Below are 18,049 nucleotides of genomic sequence, written 5' to 3' on the forward strand. Positions count from 1 at the left end.
GTCTGTGTCTCTACCCCGCCTGGCTAGCTGCCTGCCCCTGTCTCTGTCTCTACCCCCACCTGGCTAGCTGCCTGCCCCTGTCTCTGTCTCTACCCCGCCTGGCTAGCTGCCTGCCTCTGCCTGTGTCTCTACCCCCACCTGGCTAGCTGCCTGCCCCTGTCTCTGACTCTACCCCCACCTGGCTAGCTGCCTGCCCCTGTCTCTGTCTCTACCCCGCCTGGCTAGCTGCCTGCCCCTGTCTCTGTCTCTACCCCCACCTGGCTAGCTGCCTGCCCCTGTCTCTACCCCGCCTGGCTAGCTGCCTGCCCCTGTCTGTGTCTCTACCCCACCTGGCTAGCTGCCTGCCCCTGTCTCTGTCTCTACCCCCACCTGGCTAGCTGCCTGACCCTGTCTCTGTCTCTACCCCGCCTGGCTAGCTGCCTGCCTCTGCCTGTGTCTCTACCCCACCTGGCTAGCTGCCTGCCCCTGTCTCTGTCTCTACCCCGCCTGGCTAGCTGCCTGACCCTGTCTCTGTCTCTACCCCGCCTGGCTAGCTGCCTGCCTCTGCCTGTGTCTCTACCCCGCCTGGCTAGCTGCCTGCCCCTGTCTGTGTCTCTACCCCACCTGGCTAGCTGCCTGCCCCTGCCTGTGTCTCTACCCCACCTGGCTAGCTGCCTGCCCCTGTCTTTGTCTCTACCCCGCATGGCTAGCTGCCTGCCTCTGCCTGTGTCTCTACCCCACCTGGCTAGCTGCCTGACCCTGTCTCTGTCTCTACCCCGCCTGGCTAGCTGCCTGTCCCTGTCTGTGTCTCTACCCCGCCTGGCTAGCTGCCTGTCCCTGTCTTTGTCTCTACCCCACCTGGCTAGCTGCCTGCCCCTGCCTGTGTCTCTACCCCACCTGGCTAGCTGCCTGCCCCTGTCTCTGTCTCTACCCCCACCTGGCTAGCTGCCTGCCCCTGCCTGTGTCTCTACCCCACCTGGCTAGCTGCCTGCCCCTGCCTGTGTCTCTACCCCACCTGGCTAGCTGCCTGCCCCTGTCTGTGTCTCTACCCCGCCTGGCTAGCTGCCTGCCCCTGTCTGTGTCTCTACCCCACCTGGCTAGCTGCCTGCCCCTGCCTGTGTCTCTACCCCACCTGGCTAGCTGCCTGCCCCTGTCTCTGTCTCTACCCCCACCTGGCTAGCTGCCTGCCCCTGTCTCTGTCTCTACCCCCACCTGGCTAGCTGCCTGCCCCTGCCTGTGTCTCTACCCCACCTGGCTAGCTGCCTGACCCTGTCTCTACCCCAGCTGGCTAGCTGCCTGCCCCTGTCTTTGTCTCTACCCCGCATGGCTAGCTGCCTGCCCCTGCCTGTGTCTCTACCCCACCTGGCTAGCTGCCTGTCCCCTAACTGTGTCTGCCCGAGTCTCGGTCTCTCCCCACCGTCCTACACCCCCTCCGTCCCCACTAATCCTGTGGTGGGCGGAGGGAGACGGGAAGCCGCGTGCTGTGCCCCGGGCCTCTTCACCGCTGCCGCGTCGTCACGGCGATTGCGCCGCTTGCCGGCTTGTGGTGGTGGTGGGTGGGTGGGGGTGGTGGTGGGTGGGGGAGGTTCTCACAGCAGAGCCATTGCCTCGCGCTGCCTGGGACCTCCACAGCAAACGGCGTGGCACGTCCCGGAGAATTCCCTGCCGCTCGTGGCTCTCTCTCGGACCCATGCTGCCCTCATGATGCCCGCTGTCACCTTCGACGGGAATCTCCCAGCCGGCATGGAATCATGGCTCGATAACGAACGTTTCCTTCCGCTGGTAAGACGTTTTTTGTTTCTTTCTCGCTCGATCTCTCTGTATATGTGTGTGTGTGACTATCCTTCTCTCAGCTAACGGTGTTGTGATTTGAGTTTTGTGTGGTGTGTGCGGATTGATTACGGGTTTTTTTTTTTGCATTTGTCAACAGATTGATATTGCCGCGTCGCGCTACAACGCACGCGTTCGTCCACGTTTAAGGAACGATCTCATCGTCTCTGACATCCGTGTGCTCTCTGCTACTTGCTTGAATGGATTCCATTTATATTCAGCACCCACTGCAAGCCATTTTTGGGCATATTTATTCCCAGGGTAATTAAGCATGGGGCTGCGGATGTCTCAACAGATGCATTTGCTTGATGACCAATATCAACAGGATTTCTGTCAATATCGTCACGAAATGTGTTTCTCGATTAAAGTGAAACTAACCTGTTTAGGTTGTACGCCTATTGCATTCACAAGCATTGTGACTAAACGCGATTATTTCTTGATTTTTGCTTTGGCGATCAACGGCATCATGATGGTCGCGAGGTTGCGATGAGCGCTGCTAATATCTGTCAGGTCCACGCTTCAGGTGTCAATGTGAGATTAATGCTCGGTGCTGTGTGCGCGTGTATCTGCTTGCAATTTCCAAAGCCCCCGCACTGCATTGAATGCAACCCTCCACTTGATGAATCTGTCAGGCAGAATATATGACCTCGAGATGCCGAGGTGGAGTCTGTCCCGTATTGCTGTATCAGCCGCGTCGGTTCATTTGAATATCATTAGCAATGCACGCGCCTTATCTGTGATTTGGCATTGAGCAGCGAGACATTTTCGGACCTGATATTGGTAGCAATCTTAACGCAGTAATTTGTATTTATTTATAATAGCAACGGGTGGCACGGGGGAGAGGATTTTATTATTCATTATTTTTTTTATCACGCCCGACACACTAATTACATTTAGAAAAATGTATACAGTGTATAAATAGTCGCACGCGTGAATGTGTTTCCCCCCACCCACCCCCTCCCACACACCCCCCTTGCCGATTCGGTTTGTTATTTGACACGGTGGTCAGCCAGATGAAATGCTGTCGCCCGAATGAGGATGGTTCATTAGCTCGGCCCGTGCAGACGTGTTCAAGCAAGGCGCTCTGCTCGTTTGACCGTGAGTGACGAATGGGAAGGGGGGTGGGGGGGGGGGTCTTCCTCGTGAGAAGGAGCCCGCGACCTGCACTGCGGTACGCTCCCGCCATATGCGTGGCTGAGGAGGAAGGGGCCTAATGGCTGAATCGGATGCCAAACAACGGCCCCGCAGTATCCATGGTCGCGTGGATGGCACCGCTCGCAAAACCGACGACCTCTCCGTGCGTGCGCGCGCGCGGTTTAGAAAAAAAAAATTGAGATTTATTTATTTAACAAATTTGCGGACAACTTTTATTTTTCACGGCCTCGTATATACAAACAACAAAAAATATCGCAACCTTTTTGGTATCCATTTTCAGTGATGGATTTTTGCTTCTTATTTTCAATGATCGATTACGATCGGAGCGTGCTCTGGGAAATGGCACGATGCGCGTTACTGCGTTTAATTGCGAAATGTGGCCAGGGTTCGAGACGCAAGTTTCGACGACTGGCAGTAATTTATGGACGAGCACGTAATCACCTTACAATTACGGGAGCGCACGGAAAGAAAATAATACACTCATCAATCAATCGCTCGTGTCCTTTATTTATTACCAGGCGAGATGACAATGATGACCGCCAGTAAATTAACGGCAGGAGAACTCGTCCGAGAGGCGATACTGACTGCAAGGCACAAACACTGTGGGGCAACTGTCCCCTGTTGTGCGCCAGTGGCTCCATTAATCTTCATGCGCACCCGACTGCCTTGTCATCATCCAACTGCCAAGATGGCAGGTGTAGAGTTAAACGGCGTCAAAGTGTTTGTTTTTGCCGGAGGAGTGAGAAGATGCGACGGCTCTCGCTACCCCTCCCTCCGTGCCCTGCGGTGGCTGCGTTTAAGTTTGAGCTGCAGTGCAGTAAAAGCGAATTAAAAGAGAGAGAGAGCGAAAAAAGGAGGCAAGGTGTGAATTAATAATTGAAAGGGGGGCATTGCCTAAGTAAAATTAGCAGGTGGGCAGAGGTGGGAAGTTAATAAGTCATGAGCTGCCCCTATTGCGTGATCTCGCAAAACACTCACAAATTTGGGCACAGTGGGTATTGCCAGCCGGTGGCGTCCGTGCCAAATTACAGTGGGGGGGGGGGGGGGGGAACTGGGAGCAGGTAAACATGGGATGAGAATGACAGTGGAGCCCGAGGAGCTGAGACAGAATGGGTGTCATGCTAATAGGTGTTACTATCACATGTTGAAAAATGAAAAAGAACACACAAAAAAACGTGGCAATGATTTCAGATTGTCATTTCTTAACACGAGTGGCGACTGATATATGAACTGGTCCTGGGTGACACCTTCGCCGAACCGCACCGGACAAAACAACCACCCTGACCAGCACATCATCCAAGCAGTGGATTTTATTAAAACCGTGCGACATTCGGTTGGGGCAGGTTTTTTCGTTCGATTTTTCTTTTTTGCACCATCTGCTCGGGCCAGTTGCATTGTTGCTTGCATTTGGAGAAACCTGCAGCAGCGTCTCACCCCGTGCATTTGGAGAAACCTGCACCAGCATCTAACCCCATGGGATGACAGTCGTGTAGCTTAGAGGTGGCCGAGGAGACCCATCAGAGGCTCCAACAATAGCAGAAGCCATCCGAAGGTATTTTTAGGATCCCAGCAGGGAACTCTGATGAAGCCCCTGGGTACCATTTGTGCCACGATAGATGTTTTTGCTGTGTCATACAGTTCAATGCAATAGCTAAATAATGAGGTGAACGGTGATCATTTTTGGGATATTTAAAAGAAAATCTAATCGATGCCCTGCTCAAATTAGTATCGAAGCTATGCTCATTTCCAGTTTACCGCCCTGAGCAAGTGGTAGTAATTTCACATTCCTATGCTAAGGGATGATAGACTGAGTCAAACGTCAACCAGAATTTAAGACAATCAGAGTCGATAGATATATTTAAGTCCGTCTTGAATACTCATCTTCTTTAAATTGGCATTTACTCCCCGGTTCTGGCCGTTTAGTCTGGTTCTGTTCGTTTCCTGCTTTCCAAACATGTATGCATTGGCATCTACGGATGAAATACGCCATAGAAAATGTCAATTATTATTAATAATTTGAACTTGCAACGGTCTGATTGAAAGCCGCTCGCCCTATCACTGAGTCACTTGGTCAGATTACACATATTCTGGCCCTTGCAATAGGGTTGTGGAACATCCACCACTGGCCTAGCGCCAAGCAATACTCATTTGAGCACACAGAGACGCTTTGGCTGGAAGTATGAATACAGTGCTCACGATGATGATGATAATAATACGGGTCGCACACAGCCGCTTATTTAACAAGAAAGGCGTTTAAACTACAAGATCAAAATGCCATCGTGGCCAAAGCCGTCGATGCCACCGTTTAGACTTCACTGAGGATACAGTCGTGATCAGACCCGAACCTAAACATCCACACCATTGTGATGGATACTCTCCGGTGTAGCGGAAGCAATTTGTGACATTTCAGATTGAGCTGCACACATTACAGCACACCTGTCCTTGCCCCTGCTCCGCCCAGAAACGACTCGTCCTCCACGTCTGCTCAAGGAACACCGCGACATAGTTGCGACACAGCCAAAGTGTTCTTACCTCTTCAAAATAGAGGCGTGAAAATGATTTGACCGACGACTGCTTTGAGTCAACTAGAAAAATTTAATACGTTATTGAAATCCACAAACTGAGACTTGCCTCAGCTCGCACCCGTTGGCATCGACTCGACCAGGACTGTAACTGAAATAAGAAATGCTGATTAAATTATCACTGGCAGGAAACCTTAATAATACCCCCCCCCCCCCATAGAGCCCCCCATGACCCCCCACGAACCCCTCCCCCCCCATCCCATCCCCATAAGAAACACACAGTGACCTCACGCACACAGTGCCCTCGAAGCAGCGAAAATTAACAACAAACCACACTCTGTCGCCCGGGTCAATAAGACTGCGAGGGCCTGGAATTGGAATTGCCAGCACATCAGGTTAGATTAAAAGAGCACACTGCATGCCCCCGAGGATGAGTATGAGACCACAAATGTGTCCCGTTGCCCCAAAAATGGTCTGGCATGGTGTCCAGAGATGGTTAGAAGGTTGCCATGGAGTGCCGCGGTATTTAGATGTCTTTTTGTCTTGTGTACGCAAACGATAAAACACTTTTTTTAACTAACATGCCGAGGGTATGGAGGGATGCGAATGACAAATTTATTTTCGTTCCATGCAAAGTTACTCTAGCACCACCAATGATAATAATTATGGCAAACGGAATGGTTTGTTATTAACGAGTGAACAAATACATCAATTCACTGTGTCATCATGGAACGGTCTTCATTCAGTGGTGGATATTGAGTGGCTGATGTAAACACCTCCTCAAGGGGCCGTCCATAAATGACGTCACGCGATTTTGGACGATTTTTGACCCCCCCCCCTCCTCGTCACACGGCGTCACAAAAGTCAGACCCCCCCTCAAATATGACGTCATAAAGCTCTGTCCCCCCCACCCCCAAACCATATTTCCATTTTGAAAATAAAACATGCTTCAAATCGCTTTAAACTATTGTCATTGTAGTGCGTATTTAATGTGGCGCTGCACTCTGATGTTGTAGGAGTGTTGTTATAACAATTAGTGTTGTTATAACAATTCTATATTTATTTAAAGTTGCGCATGCTGATGTGACGTCACATTTCTCAAACTACCCCCCCTCGTCACACATCGTCACAAATGTCGTCAAATAATATTGTGGTGGCTGGGACAAGTTTGCAAAGATTGAGGAAAGCCGGTTACCAAGACAGGAATTGGAGTGGTATGTATGTATGTTGAACTTCTTTCGCACCATTCTTAGCCGACCGTGATAATCCGATGACTAAGAGGAAGACCTAAGAACAGATTGTGGGATGCTGATGGATCGGATCTTGGAGGTTGCTTGTTTACTCTGCAGTAGCTGTGAGATTTGGCACAAGGTAGAAATAATTGTCGAGATGTGGGGCCAATGATGGCTCTGGCCATGATGATATCTTGATCTTAACTAAAAACAAGTCTTGAATCTCAGTCAGGTTTTCCTGTAGAAATAAATACATTAGCACTAAAATAAAATAAAATGTCTAACGATCACATCATAGATTATTACTGTGTAGCCGTCTAACGTCATTAAAATCTTCCGAGCAGAGTTGAGAGCCCTTTTGTCACGAGATTCACTCACAAAAGGGGAAATTAGTGATTTTATGGAATTTCGCTATGACGTCAGCATAGAGCTTCTGCTACGTCAAATGATCCCATGAGATAGTTAACATTTGCAACAACAAAAATCTGAGTTATTCAATGATAGCGTTCCTGCATACTGCAATCGGGTGACTGCAGTTGGAGTTAAAGACTAGGATTATTGCCTGAAATACCCTAACCAGCAAGTCACCGAGCAGAAATGAATGATGTTAATGAATGTCCCATTGTCAATCCATTGCCAAATGAAGACCTCTTCACACTATGTCAGTCATGGTGGATGTTTGACCATACTTTACTGCACTGCTTCATTTGCTTTGGTGGGTGTGGGGGTGAAGAGACCCAAGACTGGTTCCGATAACAACTCATCACTGATGTTAGCTATGGCGAGGAATTGAAAGTCAGCTCACCCGGTTCATCGCGCAGTGCGCACCACCCCACACCGCCACAACTGCTGCCACCCGCTCCAGTAATGAATAACAACGATAACGGTGTTAATAATAGCACACCGGTGAATCATGGCGCGTATTCTCCGCACCAATGGAGAAGAAGCAGTGGCCGACGCCGAATTAAAATAACGGCACCGCCGACGGCGCGGCGTGAAACTCGACGCGACGGGAAACCGCAACCCCGACGCGGCGAGGCTTGTGTGAATGTAAACTGCGTTCGGCGCGAAGCGCTGTGAGCATTCCTCTCGAAATAGACTGTTTGGTTTTGTGCGCACACTTCGGGCTGACCGCAAAGCATGCAAAAACCGAGCCAGCGGGGACAATTGCTACGGTCCTCCGCGCAGGAAACTCGGCATTTGACCGCCGCCGCCGCCGCGTTGCACCCTCAGGGATGTCTCGGTGGTGCGGCAAAAGTGGACGCGTTTTTGCGGCCAGAGGTGGAGCGTTTTTTTATTTTTTTTATTTGAGGGAATGTGTGGGCCCGATACATCACCTTGTGACACACGTACACACCGCCAACATAAGCCGAACCGGTTGTGGAAAGCAGAGGGATATAGAAAGATTGGGGAACCCCAAACCGTACGGGGTCCCACCTTGGGGGGAAATGGTAATTGTTTTTTTTTAAGTTAGGGGGAAGGGATGACAAGGGGAGAGAGGGATATAACCAAAACACAGCTGACATAAAGAAAAGAAAAACACAAGAGGAGGCCTAAACTAATACATTTTCTTTCCACGCCTCCGAATCCGGCTCCCATCCAATCTTGCGGTGATTATGTCCCTTATCCTCAGTCCCCGTCTCCCGACCCTCCATCCTGATAACTTATTTCAGGTGTTGTATGAGGGGGGGGGGGGGCATCTGGCCTCGAATACAGGTGGAACGTTCTCGAAAAAGTAAGTTGGCAGGTGAAAACGAATAAACCCCGAGACATCCATTTCACCGGATTATTGTCCGATAGATAGAGGCACGACAAATCATTGCAGTCGATGTACGTAGTACTATAGGTATACAGTGCAGCATGGATTTTTACAAATAATATGCAAATGTTATATTTAGGCTGGGTGGGCATCGGTGTGGCGCTGTGGTAACACGTGTGCCTCACGGCAAGTGGTCCCTGGGTTCAGTACCTTTCTGCGTGACGTTTGTGTGTTTCTCACCCCGTTCTGCATGGGTTTCCTCCCATAGCTAAACAATACAACGTGCAATGTAATTGGTATGGCCAAACATCCCAATTATGAAAAATTACCTGTAAGTTAGTCAATTTGGATAACACACAGCAAAAACAACATCACCCCCTACTGTGAAAACATAGCAGGACCCTCCTGAACATGAATTTGAGACTCATTGTATGTATGCATGTTGAACTTCTTTCACAACATACGTAGCCAACTGTGCTAATCGGAGGTGCGGGGGAAGGACAACAAATTAAACACAAAATGCAGTTCCAAATAAATGAGTTTTCAATCCAGATTTAAAAGTGCATAGCTCCAGTGGCTTCTGAATATCGTAAGGAAGAGCGTTCCAGACGGCCGCAGAAGCGCATTTGAAAGCGCGCGATGCGGTGCCCATCTTTGTTCGATGGTTCGCCAACAGCTGGTGCGAGGATGACTGGAGTTTGCGTGATGGTTTATGCTACTTGACGAGATCAGCAAGGAATTGTGGTTTATCTTCTTGGTTCTTTCGGTAAAGTCACGTAGAAGGGAAGTAATAAAATAATAAAAAATAAAACATAATAAAATAATTCTCACGACGTTTCGGCCACAACACGTGACTTTACCGAAAGAACCAAGAAGATGAATCCCTGCAGTCACGAAAGCTTTAAATCGAATTGTGGTTTATTTGTGGCAAGTGTGACCTTATGATGTAGGCTTTCAGCAACCGGAAGCCACTGCAGCTCAGTGAGCACTGGACGGACATGGTCAGATCTTGTAGTTCCCTTCACAATGCGTGCCAAAGAATGTTGTACACGCTGCAGCTTTGTAATGTTTTTTTGGCAGATGTTTCGTAGAGTAGTGCGTTCCAACAATCGAGCCTTGTCAATACTGGTGCTGCATGCCACCGTCTTGGCTGTGTCATGACTCAATAGTGATCGAATCTGTTGAAGAGCCCTAATGTGAAAATTGCAAGACCTCACTATATTTTGCACGTGTTGATCAAACGACATATTCTGGTCGAGTATGGTGCCGAGGCTCTTTAGATGAATAGAAAACTGATTCCTGCGACCGCCACACCTGACCCCCCCCCCCCCCCAAATGTTTTCGCCTGAGCCCAAGTGCCAACCATCAGCAGAACCTCCTATCTCGTGTATTGCAAACCACACGTGCGCCGCTCGTGTGCAATCTTGGAGGTTACCGAGGCTCTCCACATCTTCACTGTGGTTTAAAGCTTTCGTGACTGCAGGGATTCATCTTCTTGGTTCTTTCGGTAAAGTCACGTAGAAGGGAAATAATAAAATAATAAAAATAAATATGCTAAATTTCTCTTGATATGCAAATTTCTTCGTCAAGGCGCCCCTTCCCTCCTCTAACCCAGCTTAAATATACGCTGCCAAGCCTGGTGGTGTTTCATTCAGACGCTGTCTTCCCGACAGACCTGTTCTTCACCTGAGGACGGCTGCTTGCGTTGTGGCCGAAACGTCGTGAGAATTATTTTATTATGTTTTATTTTTATTATTTTATTATTTCCCTTCTACGTGACTTTACCGAAAGAACCTAGAAGATCTTCACTGTGGTTTACAATTGTGTATCGTCAGCATAGTGACGGAACTTGTTGTCGCCTGATGGGATGAGATGGCATGACATCGGCGATTGGAGAGACGTATGTCGAAATAGGATGGGCCCGGGGAGGGACCACTGTGGTACACCAACCAGGCACGGCATGAGCGATGACTGTTCGTCACCCAGCTTGACGAACTGTGATCGCCCATGTAGGTGTGACTCAATCCACTCCGGTGCCGTACCGATATACCGAACCTCATTGATGCTCCTGAGTAAACGAGTGGAGTGATAATAATCATAAAAGGCGAATGGAGTAAAAAGACCAACAAAGTACAATGCAGTACATCATCCTCGTCATCAGCCATGATTAAACCAATGCTCGATGAAGGCCTTTGTCAGACGCGATGACAACAATGCGCCCAGCTCATGCACACGGAGCCGATTTCATCGCTCCATCTACGTAGTGGACATCCTCCCGGATGCGTTTCCCTCCTTTGCCCCCAACTCCGTCGTTGATCTCGACCACTGGCCATCGTCTCTCCTAGCGATGTCGAATTGCCCAAGCCCCTCTTACTTGAATTCTCAAAAACAGTTGAACAGAAATAGACAACTCAAGCTTACTTATATCTGAATCGTTGATGGGACCATTCTATATTTGCTACCAATTGATGTTTTTTTTCTTGAATTACAAAGGCATGTAATGCTATAAACTTGAGTCATAAGGTTTTATGATAGACCGTAATTACATTATTCACAAATGATCTTCATTAACATCTCCACACACGCCCGTCACTGGTGAATATGGAATCAATACTCGGTCAAAATTAATATGTAAATTACCGTGTCAAAAGGGTTATAATTTCCCCGCATTATTATATACAAATACATTACAGAAATATATTAAATTTAGAAAAAAAATGTGTGCCTCCGGTTCTGTGGCAAGGTTTGTGAGCTATTGGGTGTCTCATATAAACAAACCAACATTCTTAATTGGGCATTGCAGATCTCATAAATTAGTAAAGCTCCAACATCATTTAAGATGTTGCTCGTACTGATCGATACCTCATCCGTTGTACAAAAGAGAAATTGGCACCAATATTACATTACTTTACATGACACCGTCTCAGCCTCCCCAATAAATCCATGCGCGGCTGTATTATGTATTTGTTTAGGCCTTTGCTATTTCAAATGACTTAACTGTGAATATGGCTCATTAATGGGGCGGCGAGACGGGGGTATGGCACAATAGGCACAGGTGCTGTGGCGGGCTCTGATGAATTCTATGCGTGGCTCTGAGCACTAATAAACACTGCGAACAGCTCTCTGGCGGAGCATGCGGTACGCATCTGCCATTCATCATCGCCGAACGGGAAACGAGTGGCCACTCGCTCGTTTGTGTGCAGAGCAATACCTGGCACAGCAGCCTGTTGGCACGGCAACCTGGTGGCTCGCAATCGGAAGGTTGCAAGAACACATCTCGGTTGGTGGTTGACTCAACCCATCATCCTTATGGGCTCGATAAAATAGGGACTATTTTGTGGGGAAATCAACAGCTGTCGGACTTGCCCCTCGCCCATAGGAATCTGGAATTGTCGACCACTGGCTGAGTGCTTGTTTGAGCAGCAGGAAACAACTTTGAATGTCTGGCGAGCATCGCTGCGACTTTCAGGATTCTGTGGCTCTTAATCCGGGGCACGAACACGGGCAATGCCCCCCCCCCCCTCTGTGCGTACGGTCGCTCCATCAGCTGCCTCGGCTTAGTCTGGCAGGCGGTGCGAAACGTGAGCAGTGTGAGACCTCAAGTGTCGCCGGTTCACTGCGTTTATCATTGTTATGCATTTTTTTTTTACTATTAATGCCCATTTTATGATTAAATTAAATAAATATTTTTGGGGGATTTTTTTTTATTGTTGTTGTTGCTCACGAATTCGTACTGAAGGACTGTTCAGAACAGAACTATGAATATTAATAAGCCACTGTAATTAACTTTGGCAAGGCAGAGAGCCAAAGCAAAAGAATACATTCCCAAGGAGACTTACGGCCCGGGGTTGAGCCTGAATAGAGCCTGGATCGGCAACCACCATGCATGCCAAGCTGCTATAGGCTGCTGCGAGCCTACGTTGTCAGCAGAGGGCAGTGCTGCATTGTCGACTGTTGCACCAACCCGCACTGATTCAGCTTGGTGAAGTCATCATCGTCATCATCAGCCTTCCCAAGCCGCCCCTATCTCTCACGATTGCGCAATGCAACAATCACGTCTGCACGGAGCCGATTTCATCACTCCTCTCCCCTCGGTAGCTCCCTTGGACGCGCGCTCCGTTCCATCGATGAAGTATGGTCGGATAACCCCGATCACCTGTACGGGCGCGGAAAGGGGGATTGACAAAGCGTCTCGCGCGCGTGGCCCCCCGCTCCGCTGGGAATGAAGCCGCTCGCTCGCTGGCGGCGTTCGTAATGCCACGGGAAGCTCGAGCCCGACGTGACCGGAATACGCTCCGAGGGTCACGCGCGCGAGACAAAACAGCGCGTGCCCGCAGGTGCGCGCGCTTAAGACATGACTCGAACGGCCGAGGACCTCGCAGAGGGCCGGTTCAAAGGCGCCGGTGGAGCTCTTCCAACCCACCTCTGGTCAGCTTGAAGGCGACTTTAAAGTGTAAACGCACAAAGGAGTTGGGCCACGCCGCTTTCGCCTTTTGAAACCGTCGTCTGTGATCAATTTTGCATGGCCGTTGCCTCTGATCCTCACGCGACCTCTCTGTGCTGACCCCCTCCCCCACCCCCACCCCAAAGCTTCCACAACTTTCCCGTGGGTGGCATCTGCGGGGCGTGTGCCAGTGTCTGGCGGCATGGTGGCGTTGCCTTCGAGTGAAAGGACACCACGGCATTTTGTTATTATTTTTAACATTGACATTCAAGGCGATTCGTGGACCCGAGACGACCAATCTTGTGGAGATCATTGTCGTCGTGTGACACTGCGATCAGTGAATTCTCCTGGTGAACCGCCAACCCCAATCTGACTAGTGCCAGTGACAGAGCGTCTGTTCAATTTTACCCAGTTCATGATCTCAGCCGGGTCACCAATGACTGCAAATAAAGACAAAGATCCCCCGTATAGCCTTCACAGACTGTTGGGGCGAGTGCTGTTAGCGAGCACCTATGCAAGCCGGCACGGCACACGAGGGGGTGGGTGGCCAGAACCACGCCCGTCCGCCTTTGTCTCCCCAGTGCTGATGTTTACACATCGCATCAGGTAATAATTTCAGGCCGAGTCGACCTAGGGGAGGCCCAGTACCGGTTCAGATATTCGTCACTGGGTGTTGGCCGTGAACGGGAATACAATTCGGGTCACCGGATTCACAGCGCAGCACGCTAACCGCTCCACCACTCTACACACACACAATATCACATTTCACTTTGTTCTGCACTTAAAGTGGCAAAATTCCAGCTCTTGAGAATTAAAATATTCGTTTTAATCGTCATGCGATGACCACTCCTCAGCAGGTGGGAAAGTCCTGCTCTGTACTGTGTGGATTAGTGCTCCCTTGAAGGGATCTCAGAGGTAGCGCTGTGATTTCCGCACCGTGGGACATCCTGTCACGTGCAGGGTTGCACGTGACAGAAAGACATCTGACGCCGAGAGCAGAATCGGGGTAACATTGTGAGAATATCGTAAAGCGTTAACCCCGGCATTACGGAACCTTCTTGCGCTGCAACTTCGGCCGTGCCCTTCCTTGATTTAAAGTCAGACCACAAAACATGGCTCTGTCGTGGGGAATGCTCAAATGAGTACGGCCTATAAGAGAAAGTGCGGTCACTGGTTGAATGCTATACGATTAATAGTTTTGTGCGGTGGTGCAATGTTGCATGAAGAATATATGTATTACTCTTTGGTTCTTTCGGTAAAGTCACGTAGAAAGAAAATACATTATATAATAGAATACGACGTTTCGATTGCAACACAAGCAATCGTCATCAGGTAGACCGAAATTCTAGAGAGAGACAAAACACAGACACGGAGACACACAGACAGACACACAAGCAGAGAGAGACAACAGAGACACAGACAGAGAGACACACAACATAGACACACAGAGTCCCAATGCCTCTGTGTCGGTCGCTTCGGGGTGGATTTCCACACAACTCTCTCTAAAATGTACCAGTCTTGTTGAGTCTTTCATTGACGTGCTAATTTCTCTACTCCAGCAGACTCACCTCTCTCTCTATTTAAGGCCTCGACACAGAGGCATTGGGTCTCTGTGTGTCTATGTTGTGTGTGTGTCTCTCTGTGTCTCTGTGTTGTATCTCTTTGCTTGTGTGTCTGTCTGTGTGTCTCCGTGTCTGTGTTTTGTCTCTCTCTCAAATTTAGTTCTACCTGATGACGGTTGCTTGTGTTGCAATCGAAACGTCGTATTCTATGATTTCATTTATTTCCTTTCTACGTGACTTTACCAAAATAACCAAAGAGTAATTCCTGCAGTCACGAAAGCTTCAAATCAAATATCTTTATTGTAAGGTTGTACGATGACAGTTGCAACGTAAACGTGATTTAACATTGTTATTCTTCAGACCGGTAGCATAGCGTGGTTGGCATGCCTCCTGGTGCAAGGAATGAAATGGAGTCACCCAAGACCCCCCCCACCCCCCCGTGTAATTGCCCCCCGCTCTTCATATCCCGGTGCCTGGGCCTCTTCAGTTCGTGGGGCCCTGGTGCCATCTGATCGTCTGCACCACACTCCTCATTAGCTACGCCACTGTTTTACACTATGTCACTGTTTTACACTACGCCACTGTTTTACACTACGCCACTGTTTTACACTATGCCACTGTTTTACACTATGCCACTGTTTTACACTATGCCACTGTTTTACACTACGCCACTGTTTTACACTACGCCACTGTTTTACACTACGCCACTGTTTTACACTACGCCACTGTTTTACACTATGACCGTGTGAAGTCATACCGTAGTTGTGACGCTCAAGTCTATAAAAGCCCCCCCCCCCCCAAAATAGGATTCTTAGTTCATAATTATGACTCACCATATTCGATATGTTCGCTACCTCATCTGCAGGAGGGTCGTGGGTTCGATCCCGAGCCTGACGCCTGCGTATTTGGAGTTTGAATGTTTTCCCCGTGCTCACATGGATTTTTCTCCGGATCCTCTGGTTTTTCCCTCCACATTTAGAAACACGCGTTTCGAGTATTTGTCTGCAGTACATTTCCATGCGATAAGCCACTTCATTGAATCTCATTTGTGGTCACGTCGCTTCTGATAGAGAGTAACGTGGTCCAGTGGGCAATATCTGGTAAAATAAAAAAAAAATAGCAGTAGTAGTAGGTTTAAATGTGCAGATGACTTGGTCAGCAAGAAAAACATGGAACATCACTCTTTGGTTCTTTCGGTAAAGTCACGTAGAAAATAGAATCAAATAATAATAGAATACGACGTTTCGATTGCAACACAAGCAACCATCGTCAGGTGAGAATTAATGATAAAACACAGACACGGAAACAACATAGGCAGACACATGCAGAGAGAGAGAGAGACACACACACAAAGACACACTGAGCGAGACACACACCAAGACAATGGAGCATTAGTTGTACAATGTGGAGTTGGTTGCTCCAAAGATTGAGGCTTATCACAGAGCAAACGCACCGTTCACCTCACAGGCCCTCGCACAGTGCAACAGTTCTCAGTGTAATGTGACAAATATTCACCCGCAGACCTCATTAGAGGTATCGCAATCCGTATGGGCTCAACATTTGTTTTAATTGCCAGTACAACTTGATAGTGCACTGCATATGCTTTCGTTCGTCTCTCGCAGCAAAAATAAAAAATCCCAGCCGGGTAAACACTCCTTTTCGATTTCTGCAAAAATGTGCTCGCTCTACTGTTTTCAACCACACCGTTAACCAGTGCCATCTTTCAATGCCAGGGCACAGAATGAAGGTGACCTGTTGGATAAGAAAATATATTTTTCAAGTTGCTTCATAATATTGGTCTGGATAGCAAATACACCGATGGACTGAAATATATTTGTATTTATATTTGCAGAGACAGAACGGACTTCTGCTTATTCTTGCTTATACCCACGATGCCTCAGGGCAACACAGGTTTTTGTACAGTTTGGAATATGTAACATTATTATATAAAAAAAATTCAAATAAAGCAACACTCGTCATCGTGAATGTGAAGCTCTTTATCTGGAAATTGACAAAGATTAAAATTACAGAGAGTACTCGAGTTATTCGTACTCTCCGGAGAGAGTACTACAGTTATTCGTACGAGAAATGTTTAAGATAACAATTTGCGCACCGTTTATTCGTGGGTAGTGCACGTGGGAAATATAAATCTCCCTTTTGAGTATTTTAAACCAACACTGCCTCTCCTTCCTCTTCGCAGGGCTGCAACGAACGCGGGATAATGAGTTTCGTGTCACGCTGATTGCCGCTCGGGAAAAAAACACAATTGTACACCCACCCATCCGCCAGTTCACAGCCCACGTCCTTGACTCATGGCTAGCAGTGACTGCCGGTGAGCAGAAGTCAAGGGCGAGTGAGAATGTGAACGAGGGAGTTCAGGACAAGCGGCCAGCGACGATCGACGAGCGACGCGGGACGAGCTCTCGGGAGAGCAAGCGTCGCACCATCGGAAGCGTCGCACCATCGGAAGCGTCGCACCATCGGAAGCGTCGCACCATCGGAAGCGTCGCACCATCGGAAGCGTCGCACCATCGGAAGCGTCGCACCATCGGAAGCGTGGCACCATCGGAAGCCCAGCGCCGGCAAGATGAGCGGCAAATGGACCACGCTGAGTCCCGCGGAGTTCTCGTTGCTGCAGAAATGCACCCAATGTAAGTCCACTCGGTCCGACGGACAACCAGATCCATAACGCCGGCGCGAGATTTATGCCGCAAATTATTGCACTCCGCTGGTGATTCCACTGGGAGCAATTCGCCATATGTAACAGGGCTTTGAAAATTTTCTGGCCGCTGTAACGTGTGTAATAGATTTATTACGGTTTTTTTTTCTCCAGATTAAAGTTACAGGGCTGCAATGACGAGCAAATGGTAGAGGATAAACGTTCAAGACAATTCATTCTGAATGCAATGTCTTATGCAATGATGATGCCCAAACAACCCCATCGGAGGAAAGCATTTTAATTTGCATTGCAGATAAACGTATGCGTGAATGCAATTATATGGTACCATACGAAAACCACATTCCGTGTGAAAACGATAGCTCGTAAAGCCTCTGAAGTATTGCTCTCTGCTCAGCATATTTTAAGTCATTGCTTTAATGAGATTTTTTTTATCTTCAAAAAGCATAAAAAGGGAATGAAACTCAATATAGCCACTTTTGAAATACTGCATCTTTTTATTCAAATATATATGAGGAATGCGTTTCAGATTTAAATCAAAGATGCTCGACTTTGTGTCTGCGGGGGGGGGGGAGCACAGACGTGACACGACCATATTATTGCTTTCAATTTAAATTTACAAATCAATCAACAAAAACAAACGAAACGTTTTGGATCGTCGTCCGAATTTTCACATCGAGGCCTGGCCTGATGTTCGGAATCTCCAGACGAATCTTAAAATCAGGAGCAACATCCCTGACGCGTGTTAATAACCGTCGACATAATAACGCAACTAGTAATTCAGGGAAGCACCCAGTGCCGGCTTTACAATAGATATACCCCCCCCCCGCCCCCCCCGGCAAGGCAGCCCAAATAATCCCACGTGTCCCTCGTCCGTGTCCTGAGAGCG

At 48.6% G+C, this 18,049-nt stretch overlaps 1 protein-coding gene across 3 annotated transcripts in view; it reads left to right on the forward strand.

Moving 5' to 3' along the window:
* The first annotated feature begins 1,549 nt into the window (after window positions 1–1,549).
* Window positions 1,550–18,049, forward strand: part of LOC144934444 (diacylglycerol kinase beta-like) — an 80,837-nt gene continuing 64,337 nt past the window's right edge. For 2 of the 3 annotated variants that reach the window (XM_078860196.1, XM_078860197.1), the window contains exons 1-2: window positions 1,551–1,761; window positions 16,684–17,134. In XM_078860196.1, coding sequence (XP_078716322.1) covers window positions 17,071–17,134 — 64 coding nt within the window. In that variant the 5' untranslated portion in view covers window positions 1,551–1,761; window positions 16,684–17,070. Of the gene's footprint in view, window positions 1,762–16,683; window positions 17,135–18,049 lie in introns of all 3 variants that reach the window. The other variant, XM_078860198.1, reaches the window with a different exon arrangement.

The sequence above is a fragment of the Lampetra fluviatilis genome, chromosome 10 (genome assembly GCF_964198595.1).
Source record: "Lampetra fluviatilis chromosome 10, kcLamFluv1.1, whole genome shotgun sequence".
NCBI classification, from domain to species: domain Eukaryota; kingdom Metazoa; phylum Chordata; class Hyperoartia; order Petromyzontiformes; family Petromyzontidae; genus Lampetra; species Lampetra fluviatilis.